The 21,824-nt window shown below is 43.5% G+C and overlaps 1 protein-coding gene across 1 annotated transcript in view; it reads left to right on the forward strand.

Moving 5' to 3' along the window:
- LOC126179985 (protein rhomboid-like) overlaps nucleotides 1-21,824 on the forward strand; it is a gene marked incomplete at its 5' end in the record, with an annotated part of 199,265 nt that overhangs the window by 151,850 nt on the left and 25,591 nt on the right. Inside the window, one exon of the mRNA XM_049924661.1 lies at nucleotides 6,786-6,886. Coding sequence (XP_049780618.1) covers nucleotides 6,786-6,886 — 101 coding nt within the window. The remainder of the gene's footprint in view (nucleotides 1-6,785; nucleotides 6,887-21,824) is intronic.

Genomic DNA, 21,824 nt, shown 5'->3' on the forward strand with positions numbered 1-21,824 from the left:
AGTCCCCTAGAACTTAGAACTACTTAAACCTAACTAACCTAAGGACATCACACACATCCATGCCCGAGCCAGGATTCGAACTTGCGACCGTAGCGGTCGCGCGGTTCCAGACTGTAGCGCCTATAACCGCTCGGCACCGCGGCCGGCAGTTCGGTGACGATTTGGGAAGCTATATTGCGGTATTCCAGGGGTCATATATTTATCCACGCCTTGTGCTTTAACAGTGCCGTAATGCTTCTCATTAACTACACTTACAAAGCCTTTACAATCTCCCTGTATAAAAAAGTTACATTAGAAATCACGAGAAGTGTGACACTTGTTACACAGATCAGTCTTCAATGCCGTCCAGTGTTACTGCTGCAATTTTAGATTGATAGCTAAACGAGTCAGGTTTGATACTAAACATATCCACTTTTGCTAGTTCCACCATAACAAAACGAGAAAAAAAAACTGCGAAAGCGAAGTTATACTCGGCAGATGTGCATAATAAATCTTAACTCAGGACAATAATGATTAAAATGATTATTAGGCACCGCTGGTCATCGGGCTCAATTCGAAGCGGGATTCATCAAGACAATTCTACTCCAGTGAATGAGATTCCTGGCCGAAGACTTCTCTGGAGGCGCCCCGGACAGTGGTAGCCCGTCATATGAGCCGACAACCAGGACCCGTGGTCTGCTATGCCATTTCTTTTCATAGAACGTTGTCATCCGCGGCACCCTTACAGCTTAGCGATAAGTCGGTGTTATTCTATGCCTCGTTTTGTTGCCCTTCACTGCAAGCCATCCTCCGCTCACATTTCAGCGACATAATGTGTGCCGGCACTCGGTGAGAGTTTCTTTTGCTTGTCTTCGTGTTTGTTTAGCCCTACCTTGGCCAGCAAGGTCGCCGTATCTCTTGGCAATTGAAAACGTTTGGTACAATATGGGCAGGGCCCTCCCAAGTGTGACAACTAGGTTAACACACCAGTTGGACAGAATTTGGCACAGTATCCCTCAGGAGGACAACCAATAACTCTATCAATGCCAGGCTGAGTAACTGCTTACATTAGGGCCAGAAGCGGGCCAACGCGTTACTGACTTTATCAATTTGTGAAGAACTTTCTATTGAATAAATCGTCCAATTTTTTGCAACTGTAATCATTTTTTATCTGTACATGTACATCAAAACTACCGACTGCTGTCCCATTCGAGTAATTCCTTTGTGGTGCGTCTTTTTTTTTAAGTTTAATTTCTTATTATTACAGGAAAAAAAGAAAATTTTAATTTTTGGTGGTTTACAACTCCAGGTTCCCTTAATTACCTGCAGGAAAGTTCTGAGAAGCTTCTTCCTGGCAGACTACACCTACATCTACATTCATACTCCGCAAGCCACCTGACGGTGTGTGGCGGAGGGTACCTTGAATACCTCTATCGGTTCTCCCTTCTATTCCAGTCTTGTATAGTTCGTGGAAAGAAAGGTTGTCGGTATGCCTCTGTGTGGGCTCTAATCTCTCTGATTTTATCCTCATGGTCTCTTCGCGAGACATACGTAGGAGGGAGCAATGTACTGCTTGACTCCTCGGCGAAAGTATGTTCTCGAAACATCAACAAAAGCCTGTACCGAGCTACTGAGCGTCTCTCTTGAAGAGTCTTCCACTGGAGTCTATCTATCATCTCCGTAACGCTTTCGCGACTTCTAGATGATCCTATAACGAAGCGCGCTGCTCTCCGTTGGATCTTCTCTATCTCTTCTATCAACCCTATCTGGTACGGATCCCACACCGGTAAGCAGTATTCAAGCAGTGGGCGAACAAGTGTACTGTAACCTACTTCCTTTGTTTTCGACTGCATTTCCTTAGGATTCTTCCAATGAATCTCAGTCTGGCATCTGCTTTACCGACGATTAATTTTATATGGTCATTCCATTTTAAATCACTCCTAATGCCTACTCCCAGATAATTTATGGAATTAACTGCTTCCAGTTGCTGACCTGCTATATTGTAGCTAAATAATAAAGGATCTTTCTTTCTATCTATTCGCAGCACATTACACTTGTCTACATTGAGATTCAATTGCCATTCCCTGCACCATGCGTCAATTCGTTGCAGATCCTCCTGCATTTCAGTACAATTTTCCGTTGTTACAACCTCTCGATATACTACAGCATCATCCGGAAAAAGCCTCAGTGAACTTCCGATGTTATCCACAAGGTCATTTACATATAATGTGAATGGCAACGGTCCTACGACACACCCCTGCGGCACACCTGAAATCACTCTTACCTCGGGAGACTCCTCTCGATTGAGAATGACATGCTGCGTTCTGTTATCTAGGAACTTTTCAATCCAATCACACAATTGGTGTGATAGTCCATATGCTCTTACTTTGTTCGTTAAACGACTGTGGGGAACTGTATCAAACGCCTTGAGGAAGTCAAGAAACACGGCATCTACCTGGGAACCCGTGTCTATGGCCCTCTGAATCTCGTGGACGAATAGGGCGAGTTGGGTTTCACACCATCTTCTTTTTAGAAACCCATGCTGATTCCAACAGAGTAGATTTCTAGTCTCCAGAAAAATCATTATACTCGAACATAATACGTCTTCCAAAATTCTACAACTGATCGACGTTAGAGATATGGGTCTATAGTTTTGCACATCTGTTCGACGTCCCTTCTTGAAAACGGGGATGACCCGCGTCATTTTCCAATCTTTTGGAACGCTACGGTCTTCTAGAGACCTACGGTACACCGCTGCAAGAAGGGGGGCAAGTTCCTTCGCGTACTCTGTGTAAAGTCGAATTGGTATTCCATCAGGTCCAGCTGCCTTTCCTCTTTTGAGCGATTTTAATTGTAAAGGAATAATTTTAAGGCAAACGACCACACCAAGCCATGCATCAAGTATTTCTCGCCTGAAAATTTTGTCACGTGAAGCTTTTGGCATCGGAAAGAAACTGAATCCACATGCTTTGCCATGATATTTGTTTCATTTTCCTCCGCGTATAGAGCCTAAAGAATAAAGACGAATAAAACAAACAATACAGAGAAATACGGAAGAATAAGATGTAGTTTTATCGATATTAAATGCTGGATGATACCGTACGTCATTTCTTGCTACAGTATAAAAAGCCGCCGCATTTATTTTTAAGAAGTCAGCTAGAAGCTAAAGGCTTCTTGAGAGATTTATATTTTTCATTCCAGTCGTGGTGTAGCGGTGTAGCAAATGACGGTGAGTGTAATAAAATATACAGAACAGAGGCAGAACTGAAAAAAAAATCCAAACTTATGTTGCTCTTTCACCTGGCATACATATCACAATGATAATGGACATTCCGTGTTTGTTACAATAATTGTAGAGTAACACATATAATAGAAATACACTAATACACACGATAGTCATAAACGTACTAAGGCTTACAACACGTTGGCGTGCAACTTTCCTGGAGCTTCTACTAGGGTCTCAATAGTATGTAGAACCCGATTCTCCAAATCTGGTAAACGTACAGTCTGCCACCTCCATGTACTTTCATCTGTCTGAAAGGACCCACGATCACACAAACGCGCAAAAAGGGCTTGAAATGTTGTCTGATGTGGTCGGTGTCTATGAGGGTACTTGTGTTGGTTCTGCCGTGCTGCCTCTCGACCGTTTCTATCTGCTAGGCCGTACGCAAACACCATCTCGGCTCGTTCCTGACTTGAATACCGTATCATTCTGCTGTTTACAGTACGCTGCGTCGATCTCACAGCCTACAACACACAAACAACACACGGCACGTAGCCAGACAAACTTTCTTTTGTCAGCGGCATCTACGGTGGTAACGATGCATTTCCGGACATATGTTCGTAGGACGTTTTTCCCGCACTGCTGATCAAGAAACCGTCCCTGCAGTTTGTCGTTTTTATTAATGTTCAGCCTGTATGGTGGAGGTATATTCAGTTTATTGAGCACTTATTTGTAATTGTTAAGTGAGGTTTTATGTAAAATTCGTTCCTGTAAACAATGGCTAATATAAAGAAGTTACCTTTAAATCAACTCGCACCAACAATGCTCACGACCCACCGGTCAGAACTGTTAGTGTCTTGATCGGGACACTCCCTCCTATCTCTGTACAAAAATTTGTGACTACATGATTTTTCCCCTTAATCTTCCTTCTTTGGTCTTCGTCAGTTGGGTTATTGTATATTACTCCTCTGTCGCCGTAGCTTACTCCTATTTATCTCAGAATTTCGAACATGTAGCACCGTTTTACACTGTTTTTCTATGAACGTGTTCTGATATACTGTATGTATACGTTTGTAGATCTTATTGTCCGAAGTACGATCATATGGGACATCTTATGAAATTTGCGACTGGAGTTAGGACTTTTGGAGAGGGAGGACGCAGCATGTTATCTTGGATGGAGGCTCATCGTCACGTGTAGAAATAACTTCAGGTGCGTCCCAGGAAAGCGTGGTGGGATCCTCGCTATTCATGCTGTATATTAATGACCTTGTAAACAATATTAATAGTAACCTCTGACTTTTTGTAGATGATGCAGTTATCTATAATGAGGTACTTATGAAAGAAGCTGCATAAATGTTCAGTCAGATCTTGATAGCATTTCAAAGTGATTCAACGATTGGCAACTTGCATTAAATGGATAGAAATGTAACACTGTGCACTTCCCAAAACGAAAAATAATGTAGTATATAACTATAATATAAATGAGTCTCTATTGGAATAGACCAACTCATACAAATACATGGGTACAGCAGTTTATAGGGGTGTGAAGCGGAATGATCACAAGGCTCAATCGTGGATAAACCAGGTGGTAGACTTAGGTTTGTTGGTACAATACTGGGGAACTGCAATCAGTCTACGAAGGAGATTGCTTACAAATCACTCGTGCGACCGGTTATAGAATATTGCCCAAAAGTGCGGGACCCATACCAAGTAGAACTAAGAGGAGATACTGAATGTGTACATAGAAGGGCAGCACGAATGGTCACAGGTTTGTTTGATCCGTGGTAGAGTGTCACAGAGGTACTGAAGGAAATGAACTGGAAGACTCTTGAAGGAAGACCTAAACTGTCCCGAGAAAGTCTTGTAACAGAGTTTCAAGAACCAGCCTTAATTGACGGGTTTAGGAGTATAGTACAGCCCTCTACGTATCGCTCACATAGGGATCGTGAGGAAGAAATCACAATAATTACTGCAAGCACAGAAGCATGCAAACAATCATTCTATCCGTGCTCCATACTTGAATGCAATGGGAAGAAAGCCTAATAACTGGTACCCCCTGCCATTTACTTCACGCTCGTTTTCAGGCTGTAGATGTAGATCTACACTACTGGCCATTAAAATTGCTACACCAAGAAGAAATGCAGATGATAAACGGGTATTCATTGGACAAAAAATATTATCCTAGAACTGACATGTGATTACATTTTCACGCAATTTGGGTGCATAGATCCTGAGAAGTCAGTAGCCAGAAAAACCACCTCTGGCCATAATAACGGCCTTGATACGCCAGTGCATTGAGTCAAACAGAGCTTGGATGGCGTGTACAGGTACAGCTGCCCATGCAGCTTCAACACGATACCACAGTTCATAAAGAGTAGTGACTGGCGTATTGTGACGAGCCAGTTGCTCGGCCACCATTGACCACACGTGTTCAATTGGTGAGTGATCTGGAGACTGTGCTGGCCAGGGCAGCAGTCGAACATTTTCTGTATCCAGAAAGACCCGTACAGGACCTGCAACATGCGGTCGTGTACTATCATGCTGAAATGTAGGGTTTCGCAGGGATCGAATGAAGGGTAGAGCCACGGGTCGTAACACATCTGAAATGTAACGTCCACTGTTCAAAGTGCCGTCAATGCGAACAAGACGTGACCGAGACGTGTAACCAATGGTACCCCTTACCATCACGCCGGATGATATGCCAGTATGGCGATGACGAATACACGCTTCCAATGTGCGTTCACCGCGATGTCGCCAAACACGGATGCGACCATCATGATGCTGTAAACAGAACCTGGATTCATCCGAAAAATGACGTTTTGCCATTCGTGCAGCCAGGTTCGTCGTTGAGTACACCATGGCAGACGCTCCTGCCTGTGAAGCAGCGTCAAGGGTAACCGCAGCCATGGTCTCCGAGCTGATAGTCCATGCTGTTGCAACCGTCGTCGAACTGTTCGTGCAGATGGTTGTTGTCTTGCAAACGTTCCCATCTGTTGACTCAGGGATCGAGACGTGGGTGCACGATCCGTTACAGCCATGTGGATAAGATATCTGTCATCTCGACTGCTAGTGATACGAGGCCGTTGGGATCCAGCACGGCGTTCCGTATTACCCTCCTGAACCCACCGATTCCATATTCTGCTAACAGTCATTGGATCTCGACGAACAAGAGCAGCAATGTCGCGATACGATAAATCGCAATCGCGATAGACTACAATCCGACTATTATCAAAGCCGGAAACGTGATGGTACTCAGTTCTCCTCCTTACGCGAGGCATCACAACACCGTTTTACCAGGCAACGCCGATCAGCTGCTGTTTGTGTATGAGAAATCGGTTGGAAACATTCCTCATGTCAGCACTTTGTAGGTTTCGCCACCGGCGCCAACTTTGTGTGAATGCCCTGAAAAGCTAATCATTTGCATATCACAGCATCTTCTTCCTGTCGGTTAAATTACGCGTCTGTAGCACGTCATCTTCGTGGTGTAGCAATTTTAATGGCCAGTAGTGTAGATCTAGGTGAGGAGCTGTGAGTGTTCCTAGACAAGTGCCACTGCCGCTGCTGACCTAGCGCCGTGTTGCAGGCTCTCTGGGGACCTCGCTGCTGGAGCCCGACCTCTGCATCGAGGGCGCCTCTGCCGGCGTGTACGCGCTGCTCATCTCGCAGCTCGCCAACATCTGGCTGGTGAGTACTCCACCTCACTCGTGTCGTCAGCGCCGTGGTACTGAATGCTGCCAAACTCTGTGCTCACAGCAACTTGATTCTCTAAGCCTACGTAGAATGAGAACGACGATTACTTCTCTTTCGGAAATAGTGTGCACGTTATCAAACCTACTGAGAAATTAGAACAAAGGAAGGTGTTCGGCTGTAGAACTGGCTTACTATTTCGATCTGTCAGATGGTTTCATGCTCAAGATATCTTTGTTCTCAAATTAATCACTCACATATGCGCGTCGGTCGAAACACTTCAATCGTAATATCCAGTACCGACTTGCATCTACAAAAAGTGAAGTATGTTGCTGACCATTAAAACTGCAACTTCAAGAAGAATAATAAACAACGAAATTTTACTTATTGTACGAATCCTTATAGTAGGAATAATACATGATTAAAACTGTGATTAAGTGCTAAATTTAACAGGTGAGAGTGTGTACCGTGGAACACTTTACAGATTTCCGTCTCTAGTTAGCTCTGTGATAGAAGTTTAATTTGCTTTCTTAATCCATTCCGAAATGATACATTCATGTTAAGTGTGTTGCAGTATTTTCTTGAAACTACAAAGAGACTGTAAGACAAAAAAAAGAGAAAAAAAAGAAAAATAACGCACCGCAAAGGAATTACCCGAATGGCTCGGAAATCGGTAGATGTGATGTACAGGTATAGACGAACAAATGATTACAGTTTCAGAAATCTGGATGATTTATTGAAGAGGAAGAGCTGCACAAATTGAGCAAGTCAATAACTCGTTGGTCCACCTCTGACCCTTCTGCAAGCAGTTATTTGGCTTGGGATTGAGTGATTGAGTTGTTGGATGTCCTCCTGAGGAATATTGTGCCAAATTCTGTCCAGTTCGCGCATTAGATTGTCGAAATTTGGATTTAATAGCTGGTTGGAGGACTCTTCTCGTAAGGCTCCAAATCTTCTCAAGTGAGGAGAAATCAGGGTAAATAGCTGGCCAAGGTTGGGACTGGCAAGCACGAAGAAAAGCAGTAGCGTGTGCGAGCGGGCATTATCTTGCTGCAGGCAAGACGTGCAGAGCAACAAATCTGGACGTAGAATATTGTCGACGTACCACTGCCCCGTAAGGGTGCCGCAGATGACGACCAAAGGGCCGGCCGGTGTGGCCGTGCGGTTCTAGGCGCTTCAGTCTGGAACAGCGTGACCGCTACGGTCGCAGGTTCGAATCCTGCCTCGGGCATGGATGTGTTTGATGTCCTTAGGTTAGTTAGGTTTAAGTAGTTCTAAGTTCTTAGGGACTGATGACCTCTGATGTTAAGTCCCATAGTGCTCAGAGCCATTTGAACGACGAAAGGGATCTTGCTTTGAAATGAAATGACACCCCAGAGAGACGTCTACAGACATCAAAATAACCTCTGGCGTACCACAGGGGAGTGTTATGGGACCATTGCTTTTCACAATATATATATAAATGACCTAGTAGATAGTGTCGGCAGTTCCATGCGGCTTTTCGCGGATGATGCTGTAGTATACAGAGAAGTAGCAGCATTAGAAAATTGCAGCGAAATGCAGGAAGATCTGCAGCGGATAGGCACTTGGTGCAGGGACTGGCAACTGACTCTTAACATAGACAAATGTACTGTATTGCGAATACATAGAAAGAAGGATCCTTTATTGTATGGTTATATGATAGCGGAATAAACACTGGTAGCAGTTACTTTTGTAAAATATCTGGGAGTATGCGTACGGAACGATTTGAAGTGGGATGATCATATAAAATTAATTGTTGGGAAGGCGGGTGCCAGGTTGAGATTCATTGGGAGAGTCCTTAGAAAATGTAGTCCATAAACAAAGGAGGTGACTTACAAAACACTTGAGTATTGCTCATCAGTGTGGGATCGGTACCAGGTCGGGTTGACAGAGGAGATAGAGAAGATCCAAAGAAGAGCGGCGCGTTTCGTCACAGGGTTATTTGGTAAGCGTGATAGCGTTACAGAGATGTTTAGCAAACTCAAGTGGCAGACTCTTCAAGAGAGGCGCTCTACATCGCGGTGTAGCTTGCTGTCCAGGTTTCGAGAGGGTGCGTTTCTGGATGAGGTATCGAATATATTGCTTCCCCCTACTTATACCTCCCGAGGAGATCACGAATGTAAAATTAGAGAGATTCGAGCGCGCACGGAGGCTTTCCGGCAGTCGTTCTTCCCGCGAACCATACGCGAGTGGAACAGGAAAGGGGGGTAATGACAGTGGCACCTAAAGTGCCCTCCGCCACACACCGTTGGGTGGCTTGCGGAGTATAAATGTAGATCTAGATGTAGATCCCGTCCTAGTTGCCTAATTGTCAGGCCGTATGCCGAATGACAGTCAGGTTTGTGTCCCAGCGCTGTACGGGGCTTCTCCAGACACGTCTTCACTGGTCATCTGGGTTTATTTCGAAGCGGGACTCCTCTCTGAAGACAATTCTACTCCAGTAATATTACATGCCGAATGTGCCCTACTCTACTGCGACCGGGCTTCTTGAGGTGCAAAAGTCAAAGTAACCGGCGCGAGGGACGCCATGAGCTCGGTCCCCTTTCTATGTGCCGGCTACTATTGGTCCTTGTGGCCACTTAAGCACGTCGGGTCGATGATAATGATGAGTGCTTTTGTCACGATTGTTCGGTCCTCTTGTTCTGTCTGGGCGTTGTGTGATGTCCTTAGGTTAGTTAGGTTTAAGTAGTTCTGAGTTCTAGGGGACTGATGACCATAGCTGTTAAGTCTCATAGTGCTCAGAGCAATCTGAACCATTTTTTTTTTTTCTTGTTCTGTCGTCTTTCTAAGTCGGCGGCTTCCTTCTTGACGCTGTGCTCCGCCCTTTCCGCCAATATCGTTGAATATTGGCATCGCTCTGTTCAAATGTCGAGCGATTCGCCGATTATTCTATCGGGCCTCTTTGAGTTCAACTTCACGTTCTGTTTCAAATTCTGACATTTGCGTTTATTGTTCACGTGCCTGATTGCGAATCATAGTAACTGTCCAAAGGACCACACGGAATGAAATTCGCAAAGACTTTATTGCCTGGTATCGACATGTCCCGTGTTTACTATCATTGTCAACTGTGCAGCGAAATTACGCTGGTGCGTCACACATTCATCTACCGGCTTCCAGAGATTATAGAATTGCATTTTCCGTCGATACCTGTATGAATATCAATTTGTGACCAGTTTACAAAGCTCCTTCGTTATACGTCTTTTTTTTTGTTTATATTATAGTGTATTACACCAAAACAAACAAGTTTTTTTTCATAGGTGAAACACTATTCCGAGACCATCTACCAAGGAACAAATATTCTATTCAAATTTTAAAATGTTTCAATCGAGAAAATTTTGTCGATGCTATTTTTAATAGATGTAAGTCATTTCATTAACTACCACATACCAATAATCTGCAAGTGAGGTCAAATTAAGAAGTAGTATCATCAAAAATCAGTTACAAGTTAAAAATGGTAGCGGTCGCGCGGTTCCAGATTGAAGCGCCTAGAACCGCTCGGCCACACCGGCCGGCTGGTATAAGACGGTATGTAGTTTTTCACCTCTGTTGTTCAGTCTATACGTCGCAGAAGCAATCATAGAAATAAAAGATTAAATTCAATGCGGAAGTATATCAGTGTTAAAATTAGCCGATGACATTGTTGTCCTCAGTGCAAGTGAAGAATTACAGGATGAGTTGAATGAAATGGAGAGTGTAATGAGTACAGGATTTGGACTGAGAGTAAATCGAAGAAATACGAAGGTAATGAGAAGTGACAGAATTGAGAACAGTGAGAAACTTAATATTAAGACTGATTGTCGTGAAGTAGATCAAGTCAGAGAATTCTGCTACCTAGGCAGCAAAATAACCAATGATGGGCGAAGCAAGGAGGACATAAAAAAACAGACTAGCAGTGGCAAAAGCGGCATTCCTGGCCAAGAGAAGTCTACTACAGGGCTTCCCAACCTGTGGCCGGCTCTTTCTAGGGGTCCGCGGCCACCTTTCACCACATCGTGTAAAATAATGAGTAAAATTATTGAATAAAAATGTGGGAAAAAAATTCATCACTTTTTTTTCGTGTGAAAAACATGTGTACTTTTACTTCAGGTCTTATTCCCAAGCAGCCTATGCGGTTCCTGCTAACTGCCGGCTATGGACTGACAGCTGCCATTCAGTAGATACGCGAAGACGTAAAAATAACTAGACTTTCCGAGATGTTTACATGGGCATGAAAATCGATTGTGGAACTGGAAAACGGCTTTATAAAAGGAAATTTCCAGAATCGATTTTGAAGTGTTACCTGACCAACCAAAAGCGGAACTGGGACATCGGCTTACGAAATCCGGTTTTGAAAACGCATGTAAACTCGGTGAATGTATTCACACACATTGAACAACAGATGTCACAATAGTCCTTTAAAGGCAATTCCTTGGCCTCTTTTCTTTCGTGATGTGTTTGTATCCCGAATCATGGGTCTGATCTTTTCTTCACAGCTGCGCGGAATGGCCGCACAGTCTAAGGCGCCATATCGTCGTGGATTGCGCAGCCGCTCCCGCCGGAGGCTAAAGTCCTCCCTCGTGTTAGTGTGTGTGTGTGTGTGTGTGTGTGTTGTCCTTAGTGGAAGTTAAACTTACTTAATAGTGTGTAAGACTAGGGACTGATGACCTCAGCAGTTAAGTCCCATAGACTTTACATACATTTGAACATTTTTCCACACACACGACTGTTACGAAATGTGCATGCTCCTTACACAACAGTAGCCAAACAGTGGAAGTGAACAGACCACAAGCGGCAGTTTGTCAACAGCGAAGAGTTTCGACATGACGTTGATTGCTCTTGTAGGAAGGCAGCTCCAACGTGTGAAATGTCAATTACCAAGTAATTTTAATCAGGCTATAGTGTGATGAACGAAGGGAGTAAATCCACTAGTAAGTGTCTATATACAGTGGGAATTGACATTGGATCGTTAATTTCAAGTTGTTTTCATTCATCTCTAAACGAAAGACTATTGATACTTCGGGGGGGGGGGAGGGGGGGTAATTGGGAACATGGCACTTGCGTTAAGAAGCTTTCAGTTCCCATGGGTTTCGCTCTGAAATTTAAAGTTACTGTGCTCTTGACTGACTAGGGGTCCGCCATGGACTTTCGACTGAAGAAGGGGTCCGCCAGCTGAAAAGCTTGGGAAGCCCTGGTCTACTAGTATCAAAATAGGTCTTAATTAGAAGAAGAAATTTCTGAGAATGTAGGTCTGGAGCACAGCATTGTATGGTAGTGAAACATGGACTGTGGAAAAACGGGAACAGAAGAACGAAGCATTTGAGAAATGGTGATACAAAAGAATGTTGAATATTAGGTGTACTGATTAGGAATGAGGAGGTTCTCCGCAGAATTGGCGAGGAACGGAATGTGTGGAAAACACTGACAAGAAGAAGGGACAGGATGATAGGACATCTGTTAAGACTTCAGGGAATAACTTCCATGGTATTCTTCGGAGCTCCCAAGAGTAAACTGTAGGGGAAGACAGAGATTGAAATACATCGAGAAAATAATTGTGGACGTAGGTTGTAAGTGCTACTGTGAGATGAAAAAGTTGGCAAACATCACGTGTTCCTAGGTACACTATCCTCCAGGTACAACACTCACCCCCACACAGAGTTGCCACCTCTAGCACTAACAGTGGTTCAAACCTGGCTGGTCGTCGAGTCGAACTGAGCAGCAAGCTCGCCACACATGGATACGTCATTCTGCGCTGCTTCACCTCTACGCCACACTCATCAAACATAGCAGTTGGCCACACTCATCACACATAGCAGTTGGCAAGTAGTGGCGTCCCAATCTCGGCAACCCACTGCCAGATGTTTCCAGTGAGTGAGACCTGTAGAACGTGCTTGTGTGGTGAACGATCGAACACGCTCTGTATTTACGTATATCAGAACAACACGGACCCCATGCGGCCTTGAGTTACCTTGTACAAATAAAACATTACGGAGACCTCTAAAATGGTGTACAACCCCATCCTTACCACGTCGGATATGTAACGGATGCCGTCCAAATGGGCCGCCTTGCGAACCAAAGGTGGTCATGTTTTGCACCCCATAGTGTGACGCCAGATGATGGGGCAGTATGACGACGAATACCATATGCATCTGGTAACACTTCGTTCTCCTCGGAGACTCCGCTCGCGGACACGTCCATGGTGATCGCTGTACGTCGAATCGGGACTCGTCTGGAAATACGACGTGCTGCCACTCGTGTGTCCAGAGTTACCGTCTGGCGCACAACTGTCGTGACGGCTCTCTGTACTGCCGCAAGTCTGAGCAGCGGTCTCTGTGCTGCGCCCCACACGTCGTCTCACTGTCTGGATAATTATATTGCTGCAAACAAACCCATTTTCCCTCTCGAGGTATGTGACGCCGCTGTACGATTCTCCACGATCGAGCGAACAATGTCGTTTCGGGCGCTAATCACAAGCAGTAACATCCTGGGACGGTAGATCGCATCTCGATTAGTCTCGATCCTACCGCTGTCGTATTCCAGCATGCGCTTGTACGCGTTTCACCTACCTACACGAGACATAACATGATCTTCTCACAAACAAACAACATTGCAATATGATTTCTGAATTAAAAACTCTCTGCGTAACCTTTCCTTACACAGGGTGATTTCTTCCGCCGCGTACAAACTCTTAAGGACTGTTCGAGGAGAGGTTATGGAAAGAAGCTCTAATAAACTTATGTCCGTAAATGCATGGTTTCATGCTAGAGACCACTTATTCAATCATACACTGTTACAGAGATTGCGGTCTAATACGCGCTGTACCATGCAGCCACAGCATGTGTTGAAAGTGGTTTCCATATGCCTCAACGCATGCGTGTTCGCGCCGTAGCATGCTTTGTCTCACAGGTTCACATCGGCCGTGCTGCACCCCAACAGTGTCAAAGGCAGCACGACTACACTGCCCCAGTGTCTCCACATCTGGAATAGGCTCTGCATACACTATACTTTCGAGATGCCCCCATAACCAGAAATCGCACGGGTTTAGATCCGGTGTACGAGCAGGCCATCCAACTGAACTCCCTCGTCCGATCCATCGATCAGGGAGGGTACAATTGAGATGCGTCCTGACGATAACGGGAGAGTGGGCTGGAGCACCATCATGTAGCAGCCACATAACCCTTCTTCCAGCAGGGGAGGCAAAGTCACCCGCAAGAAATGCCGATTGTTCCGTCCTGTTAGGCGACAAGACTGGTCCCAAAATACGGATAGTGATTAAAATACGGCCCACGCATTCCGGCTGTACTGATGCTGATGATTCACTGTCACCATACCATTTGGATTCTATATACTATCCTACAGATGACTGTTAAGAAAATAGAAGATATCACTTCGCGTAAAGATGGTCTCATCTGTGAATGGGATGGATGACACAAATCCCGGAATAGTGGCTGCCTACTGAAGAAACCAGTGAAGAAACTGCTCCCGATGTGAAAAATCTGTCGCTAGTAAGCCCTGCAAACGCTGTAAGCTATAAGGGAAGTAACAAGTGTCGTGGAGAATGTTCTACACGGTAGTCTGGCTTACCCTTTATTGGCGGGCCAACTGGCTGGTACAATGGTTATCACATTTTCCTCCAAGTCTGGTGCAAACAAACGGCAAAACACTGTTGCAAATATTGAATGCTGTGATTGTTGTCGGCGGGGATAGGTCTCCTGATACAATCTTGCTGCCCACCGCCCGTTGCTATTTGCCTTTCCGAAAGTAAACACGATGTCAGCAAGTTCTCGATTCGAATAGGGAACCAGTGTGTGTGCAACGCTGTATCATATGCAATATAAGGTGAGTCAGCAAGAAAAGTGAATCGGACTCAACATTGCCTTTTACTATAGCAGGCGACGGCGCTGGGCACGACGTATGAGGAGCAGGACCACTCTCCAGGAGGAAACAATGCATGATGTAACTGTGGCTGCGTGGTACAGCGCGTATTAGACCGTAGTCTCTGGAACAAAGTATTACTGAATAAATGGTCTCTAGCATGGAAACCATGCATTTCCGGACACAAGTTCATGAGATCTTTTCTGTTGAGTGTTCTCTCATCGATCAATCCCTAGAGTTTGTACACGGTGGAAAAAAATCTCCCTGTATACAGACTGTAAATGGCGTTACTCCATGTGTTATTGAACTGAAACGCTGATCACGTGCATATCCAAGCATGTGGTACTCTTCACGCCAATTTGACGTTTGTTGCTTGTCATATTCATAGTGTAACAATTTTAATGGCCAATAGCGCCTACAGCATGATCATCGTTATCAGAAAGTACAAAGCAGATCCTATCTGTTCACTATTACAGTTTCTTCTCACGACGATCATTACGACCTTTCTGCAGTAAGTTAAGGTGTTAAAAAAAAACTCTGTAGGTACCATGTAGCTCGTAATAAATTAAACACATATTATGTAAGTACGAGGGTTACACGAGCGGTAGAAATACCAAGAATAGAAAGTACTTTGGAAGCTTTATATTTTTTGTAAACGTATCTGTAGAATGCAGTAAATGAAGCAGGCAAAAAGGAATACATATGTCTCAAAAATGAGATCGACAGGAAGGGCAAAATGGCTAAGCAGGGATGGCTAGAGGACAAATGTAAGGATGTAGACGTGCATATCATTAGGCGTAAGATAGATACTGCCTACAGGAAAATCAAAGAGACCTTTGGAGAAAAGAGAACCACTTGCATGAATATCAAGAGCTCTGATGGAAACCCAGTTCTAAGTAAAGAATGGAAAGCAGAAAGGTGGAAGGAGTATATTGAGGGTCTATACAAGGGCGATGTACTTGAGGACAATATTATGGAAATGGAAGAGTATGTAGATGAAGATGAAATGGGAGATATGATACTGCGTGAAGAATTTGACAGAGCACTGAAAGACCTGAGTCGAAACAAGGCCCCCGGAGTAGACAACATTCCATTGGAACTACTGACGGCCTTGGGAGAGCCAGTCCTGACAAAACTCTACCATCTGGTGAGCAAGATGTATGAGACAGGCGAAATACCCTCAGACTTTAAGAAGAATGTAATAATTCCAATCCCAAAGAAAGCAGGTGTTGACAGATGTGAAAATTAATGAACTATCATTTTAATAAGCCACGGCTGCAAAATATTAACACGAATTATTTACAGACTAATGGAAAAACTGGTAGAAGCCGTTCTCGGGGAAGATCAGTTTGGATTCCGTAGAAATGTTGGAACACGTGAGGCAATACTGACCCTACGACTTATCTTAGAAAGTAGATTAAGGAAAGGCAAACATACGTTTCTAGCATTTGTAGACTTAGAGAAATCTTTTGACAATGTTGACTGGAATACTCTCTTTCAAATTCTGAGGTGGCAGGGGTAAAATACAGGGAGCGAAAGGCTATTAACAATTTGTACAAAAACCAGATGGCAGTTATAAGAGTCGAGGGGCATGAAAGGGAAGCAGTGGTTGGGAAGGGAATGAGACAGGGTTTTAGCCTATCCCCGATGTTATTCAATCTGTATATTGAGCAAGCAGTAAAGGAAACAAAAGAAAAATTCGGAGTAGGAATTAAAATCCATGGAGAAGAATTAAAAACTTTGAGGATCGCCGATGACATTGTAATTCTGTCAGATACAGCAAAGGACCTGGAAGAGCAGCTGAACAGAATGGACAGTGTATTGAAAGGAGGATATCAGATGAACATCAACAAAAGCAAAACGAGGATATTGAAATGTAGTCGAATTAAATCGGGTGATGCTGCGGGCATTAGATTAGGAAAGGAGACGCTTTAGCCGGCCGGGTGACCGAGCGGTTCTAGGCGCTACAGTCTGGAGCCGCGCGACCACTACGGTCGCAGTTTCGAATCCTGCCTCGGGCATGGATGTGTGTGACGTCCTTCGGTTAGTTAGGTTTAAGTAGTTCTAAGTTCTAGGGGACTGATGACCATAGCTGTTAAGTCCCTTAGTGCTCAGAGCCATTTGAGCCACCGAAGTTCTATAATAGTTCCTACGCGGAAAACGTATAACTTCACATGGCAACCACATTTGTATACTTTCCTCGTTCCCCAACAAAGAAGCCCAGTTCGGGAATGAACGCCGCGTTTCTCAACGTGATAGATCAGCAGTTTATACTTCAAGATCTTGGAGTTGTTAATTTCTAGATGATAACATACGTGCGAGGACTGAATCGTTCGGACTCCTGATTTTTACTCGACTCGTCATTTTTGCAACGCTTTGGAACGCCGATCTCTCTTCTGACTACCAAATGTTCACATCTGTGGTTATTTTTCAACCTATCGCGAAGTACTGTTGGTTACTATGAGGCAAGTTTCGCCACCTGAACGGCAATTTCTCAACTGTAGAATCTCATGCCATCGGAGGAACACAGATTTATAAGCAAAGTCGTTCACACATTGATTCAGTCTGTCAATTTTTAGAGATATGCAACCCAGAATGGCCAATATAAACTGTCTGCAGTAACGCTTTCTGCGTACAGGTAGTTGATGGCCAAGGGAATTAGAGAAACCTGAAAAAGAAACAGACAATTTTCTTGTAGAGAAATTTCTATCGCTTTCTGAAGCGCAAGGTAAAAAAAGGGAAAGCCTCATAAGACCGAAGGGTATTGGAAGATCTCAATGTTTAAATTCGGTTCTGAACAATGGAGCAGCCTAACTTATTTTCTATTAATAAATCGCTGCTAAAGGCGAAAAAATAAATAGAATGCAGTAAAAATAATAGGGTATAGTAAGGATTGAACAGCGGGTATCTGGATTTATAGTTAGCGGCTAACCCACTTTTCCATCAAGCCACTCTTCAATGAATATTTGAGTTTTGTTTAACTGTTGGCCGTATCAAGACTTATGAATGATGAAATACAAGTATGGTTTTAAATAACGTATATCTGTTGCATGGAAAGCCGTATCGTCTTCCACTGAAGTTACGGCTCTCCTCACTCAGTTACCCTCAAGAGCGGTCCTTCCTAACATTCGCTCTACGCGTTCGTCACATAAGCAACATGCCGCAGAGCCTCTTACAGTTAATTACAGGTTACTCGCATTTGGGAGGATAGTGATTAAAATACTCTTCCAGCGATCTTGGTGCAAATTTTCCGTTCTTTCCATAACTCGCTTAATACAACTGCCGGGGTGATTGCTCTGAAAATAACGCTATCAATTTTCCTTCATATCCTTCGCCCATCTTAGCTTCCTCTCTAATGAACTAGTCGATGACGGGATATAAACTGAAAGTTTCCTCTTTCCTTAATTACATTTTAACTATGGACAGCAGGAGCCTGCTCGTGAAGTTGTCTCTTTGATGAACAGTCTCTTTACCACACAATAAAATAAGAATAGCCTAAACGAGTCGGTGTTCTAGGCAGGTGGTAAATAATCAACACAATTCATCGGTCATTTTGGCACAGTATAATTTATTTTCTTTTGATTCGACCAAGGATTCGACCAAGCGAGGTGGCGCAGTGGTTAGCACACTGAACTCGCTTTCGGGAAGATGACGGTTGGAATCTCCTTCCGGCCAACGATAATTAGATTTTCCGTGGTTTCCCTAAATAGCTTACGGCTAATTTTGGGACTGTTCATCTGAACAGGACACGAAAGATTTCCTTCCTCATCTTTCATTGTTCCAAGCTTGTGGTCCGTCTCTAATGACCTCGTTGTCCACGGGACTTCAGACTCTAGTCCTCATTCCTTTCTTCCTTCCTTCTCATTCGATCCACTATACCGAATGAGGTGATGCACAGACTAACTCTCTGGAGAAGCTGTTTTCAAATCTCTGTCCTGCTACTTGGTTTAGGTCGTCAACAGTTTTCCAAAATTCCTCAAGGCGAATGCTGTAATAAGGGACACTCCAGAAACTGTGGTCCGTCCTCAAAGATGTTGGCTCAGGAGGACGTTAAACTTTCTTCTTCCTATTTTCCAGTATCAGTCCAGTTTCGGTAATTTCAGGCCTTGAAGAATATCGGGTAACTTGTTTAAGCCATGTAAAATGTGTCCAGCTGTAGAGTGTTCGTTGTTCTTCTATTTTTGTCCTTGGAACATCACAACAATCACATCTCTAGGCTCCCGTATCAACTACTAGTGCCTCCTTACACCATTTGTTTCTTCCAGAAGCTACGATACCTTGTGCAAAAGAGCATCTTTCTTGCTCCAGGCACTAAGAAGGACAGTAACTCGAAGTTGGATCATCTACATTTATATTCTCGTGTGTGGCGAAGGATAATTCAGGTGGCACAACTTCCCCGCCCCATCCTCTTCACTGTTCAATTCGCGAATGATACAAGGGAATAATATTGGTAAACTATAATATCTCTGATTTACTCGTAGTGGAAATTTTGCGAAATGTACGAGGGAAGAGGTAATACATCGCCCTACACTTTTTCCAACGTACAGCAAACCTCTCTTGTAGCGTCCCCACCGGATTCTATTGAGCATCTCTGTAAGGGTCAAGCGCTTACTACACGATCTCGTGACGAAATGTACCGCTCTCTGTTGGATCTCCTTTATCTCCTCCATCCATCCAACCTGGAAAGGATTCGAGACTGATGAACAACATCGAAAAACTGGTCGAACAAGTTTTCTGCAAGCCCCTGCTTCCTAGAGGAATTAAACAAGACGCGCTACGAAGGAATTATCCGAATGGGAAGAAAAACCAGTAGATGTGACGTACGTGTCTAGACAAGCAAATGATTACAATATTATAAAAATTGGATGGTTAATTCAGGAAAAAGAACTTCACAAATTGAGCAAATCAATAACGCGTTAGTTCTCTTCTGATTCTCGTGAAAGCAGTTATTCGTCTTGTCTTCGATTGGTACAGATGCTGGATATCCTTCCGATGGGTATTCTGTCCAGTCGGTGCATTAGATCGTCAAAATCCTGGGCTGGTTTTACGGCACTGCTCATAATGCCCCAGACATACTCAGTTAGGGAGATAAGCGGCGACCTTGCTGCCAAAGCACGGAGGAAAGCAGGGAAAAATATCGCCGTGTGCGAGTGGGCACTGTCTTGCAAAAATGTAACCCCAGGATGGCTTGCCGTGAAAGGGCAAAAAAATGGAGCGTTGCCAATGTACCGCTGTGCTTAAAGGTGCCGCGGATGATAACCAAAGGGGTCCTGCAGTGGAAAGAAACGGCACTCCACACCATCACTTATACTTGGTACTTACTGCAGTTAAGGAAAACGTAGAAGGGAGAAACCACTAATATAACTTTCTCTTCACACAACCTGTTTATTTAACAATATATAAACTGTGTTTTACAGATAATCAAAGCATTTAACCATAAAATTTTCTTTAACAAAATGAATAAGTTTGAAAAATTCTTTTGACCTTAAACCTTAAGTTGAATAAGCTTTTAATCTTTTCAAAAACAATCTGAAGTGTTGTATTGCAAAACAGCAAACAACAAACATGACAATATGACCTGCAGTCCGCCCGTTATCTGGCGAAACAGTGGTGTTTACTACCGCGCTGGACACAGTCTTTCTTATTAAATGCCCTTCTGCAATACACAAAAACTATATAAGCACCATTGATGACAAGAGTGATCCAATTACTCAAAACTTAACTTTTAATTTGAAAGCTGTATGTCGAAAGGTTAAGATGCGCACCTGTGCTTAAAGGTTAATTAATAAATAAATAAATTTATTTATTTATTTATTTAACCTGATCAGATTAGGGACATCAGGCCCTCTCTTACATCGGACCGGTGTTCCACACATGCAGCATTTCACACATCAGAGTTACATCATGACAATAGCTTAAATGAGAAAATTAGATTACTGTAGTGACAATATGAAAAAAGAGTAGTGACTAAGACCTAATAAAGTAAATGTGGCAGCATTTTTACAACAAGTGCTATACATACAGATTACGATAAAAGCAATAATAATAACAGTAAAAAAATCAAATAATAATGATAAACATGAGAAAAATTGGCAATGGTAATGAAGATTTGTGCAGATGTACATTAATATCTTCGTGTGTAAAGTAGATGTTTACTAGTATAGCGAGTTTTTGGGAAGGGAGATTTAAGGAGGGGGAAAGAGGGAAGTAATGAGGTGAAGTGCATTCATGTACAGAGGAAGGCATTACTGTTGCTTAAGTAGATACATCATTAACTGTTTTTTGAAGCCGGACATGTTTTTAAGTTTTCTAACATAACGAGGGAGGTTATTCCAGAGTCGGGTTCCCGCTACTGTAAAGGACTTGGAGAAGGTGACTGAGCGATGCAGTGGAACAGAGAGGATTTTATTATAATGGGAACGTGTGTTTCTGTCATGTTGTTCCGACATGAGCGTTAGGGACGAGGAGAGATATGAGGGACAGTGTACATTTATAAGGCAGTGGATGAGACAGAGTGTATGGAAATCTCTGCGTTTGTCTGCACGCAGCCAGGACAATTTTGCATATGCTGGTGAAATGTGATCAAAAAGTCGAACGTCACAGATATATCGGACGCAGGCATTCATGACCAGTTCTAGACATCGCGAATTTTCCTGAGAGAGACCTTGTGGGATAATATCGCTGTAGTCAATGATTGGCTGTATAAGCGTTTGTACTAATTTCTTTTTCAGATCGAAAGGGAAGAGTTTTTTTTATATTTTTGTAGGGCATGAAGGGATGCTGATGCTTTTTTGCACACTGCAGTTACGTGCTCTGTCCAATTTAGATTTTCATCTATTATTACTCCCAAACTCTTTGCTGAGGGAGAGAAGTTAATATTTGTTCCATTTAGGATAAGAGATGTTACGGATTCCCGATGTTTTGGGCTAATGAGCTTAGAGTGACCAACAAGTAACGCTTGGGTTTTAGATGGGTTTAGTTTTAGAGCTATGTCCTGTGCCCATTTTGACAGTGCATCGAGGTCAATATTGAAATTTTCAATAGCTTTCTTGAGATTGCTTGG

This window comes from Schistocerca cancellata, chromosome 1 (assembly GCF_023864275.1).
Source record: "Schistocerca cancellata isolate TAMUIC-IGC-003103 chromosome 1, iqSchCanc2.1, whole genome shotgun sequence".
Classification (NCBI taxonomy): domain Eukaryota; kingdom Metazoa; phylum Arthropoda; class Insecta; order Orthoptera; family Acrididae; genus Schistocerca; species Schistocerca cancellata.